Below are 1,579 nucleotides of genomic sequence, written 5' to 3' on the forward strand. Positions count from 1 at the left end.
GTATACGTCAAATGAAAACTCATCTAAAATCCATTCGATTTCATTTGACGTTTAAGCAATGGAATTGACAGTTGAAATCGAGTGGATTTCGTAAATGTAAACCAAGCATTACGATCCACTATCTGTTTAATTGTGCCATGAATTATAGTATATTTGAGGGTTAATCTTCAACAATGTAAATGCGCTTTTAGTGCCCACCGTGTACGTTTTTCTCTTAATTGACAGCACTTTTTAAAACAGCTGTTTCCAATTTGAAATTTTTAATTCTGCTTTGATCGTATTCTAAACATTTCGGCTATTTTGTTTTTTTGCCGATATTTATCGGATTTATCGGTCACTTGTTTTTCCACTGTTGAACAAAGTGACATTTGAAGATTTTACACAACAGTCCACAGTTCTAGAAGCTTTTTGCTAACAATCTCCTTTAAAATGATATCAGTTCCAAGAATAGTTTATATTAGACAAGTACAACACCTGCTTAGATCGTTGTCAACAACTCCGGCTGTTAAAATTCCTCGAGAATCTAGTGTCTGCAATAAAATCCACAATCTACCGGCATCACCGAATAATCCCTTGAACTTGACCACTGCAAGACAATTTAGCTTATCTAAATCCCAACACAAATACAATAAAAAGGATGTGGAATCAGATAGTGAAGATGAAGACGAAATGGAATTCAAAGATGAGAGAGATTCAAAGGTGATCAAGGCCAAAGTCAATTCACTGCGTGCCGATTTAATATTAAAGGCCGGTTTGGGAATGGCTAGAAAGTAGGTACAAATAATAATCTACAAACTTAAATTCAAAATTACAACCTTTCTCTTATAGCAAAGTGGAGAATATATTCTATGAAAGTAGAATACGGGTTAATGGTAAAAAGCTGCAAAAGAAAAGTGTACAGGTGGGTAAAATTGTGAAGTTTTTTGTAGATAATAATATTCAACCAAAGGTTTTTGTTTTTCCTTTTTAGCTCCATGATGGTGATGAAATAGATGTTATTCGTGGTTTTAGCCAAAGCAATCCTTCACATTTGGTAATATCACGAGTTATTATTCTCTCCGTTGCTGAACGTGAAGAAGGTTTGAGTGTACAACTGAGACGTTATAAAAGTTTGTTAATTGAAAACTATGCCGGTTCAAATGCCTTCAAATCATCAGGTGGGGCAGATCATTGAGAGAAATTGAATGGGAGTGAAACTCTTCTAAATTACCATAGAAAATGGCCGTGTTTTTAGGATATTAAAGTAAGAAGAGTCCTACTATTTGTTCATTATCAATTGTTATATCTTTAAAAGACTTGATTTAAATAGACTTCAGAGAGATTATTTATGCAGTTAAATACTAAGCGAGGTGGAATGCTCTATCACGCTTTAATGTGTGTTAGGGTCTATCGTAATTATCATCTGGACATTTCTTTCAGCTATCCCGAACCCATTGTTTGGAGATTTTTCTATCGCCATGAAAAGACTTGAACATACTACCTAAGGACGGAATAACCAATGACTTTGTTGTGTTGTAGCCAATGTTTTATTGTGCCTACCCTACATGTTTGTACGATTATTATTCGTGTCTTGGAACTG

The 1,579-nt window shown here is 34.5% G+C and overlaps 1 protein-coding gene across 1 annotated transcript; it reads left to right on the plus strand.

The window, feature by feature from the left end:
• The first annotated feature begins 299 nt into the window (after positions 1 to 299).
• Positions 300 to 1,338, plus strand: LOC141388985 (mitochondrial transcription rescue factor 1). Its single transcript, XM_073959923.1, has 3 exons — positions 300 to 770; positions 829 to 901; positions 971 to 1,338. Exons 1-3 carry the CDS (start codon positions 430 to 432, stop codon positions 1,172 to 1,174), a joined length of 618 nt encoding a protein of 205 aa, XP_073816024.1. The 5' UTR covers positions 300 to 429; the 3' UTR covers positions 1,175 to 1,338.
• Positions 1,339 to 1,579: the final 241 nt, after the last annotated feature.

This window comes from Musca autumnalis, unplaced genomic scaffold, assembly GCF_047663935.1.
Source record: "Musca autumnalis isolate F117 unplaced genomic scaffold, ASM4766393v1 scaffold_1, whole genome shotgun sequence".
NCBI lineage: Eukaryota > Metazoa > Arthropoda > Insecta > Diptera > Muscidae > Musca > Musca autumnalis.

Excerpts from the sequence above, each read along its gene's own strand:
- LOC141388985 (XM_073959923.1), top strand. The coding sequence starts at position 430 with ATGATATCAGTTCCAAGAATAGTTTATATTAGACAAGTACAACACCTG. Across the intron at positions 771-828 it reads GGTTTGGGAATGGCTAGAAA|CAAAGTGGAGAATATATTCT; the intron begins GTAGGTACAAAT and ends TTTCTCTTATAG. Across the intron at positions 902-970 it reads TGCAAAAGAAAAGTGTACAG|CTCCATGATGGTGATGAAAT; the intron begins GTGGGTAAAATT and ends TTTCCTTTTTAG.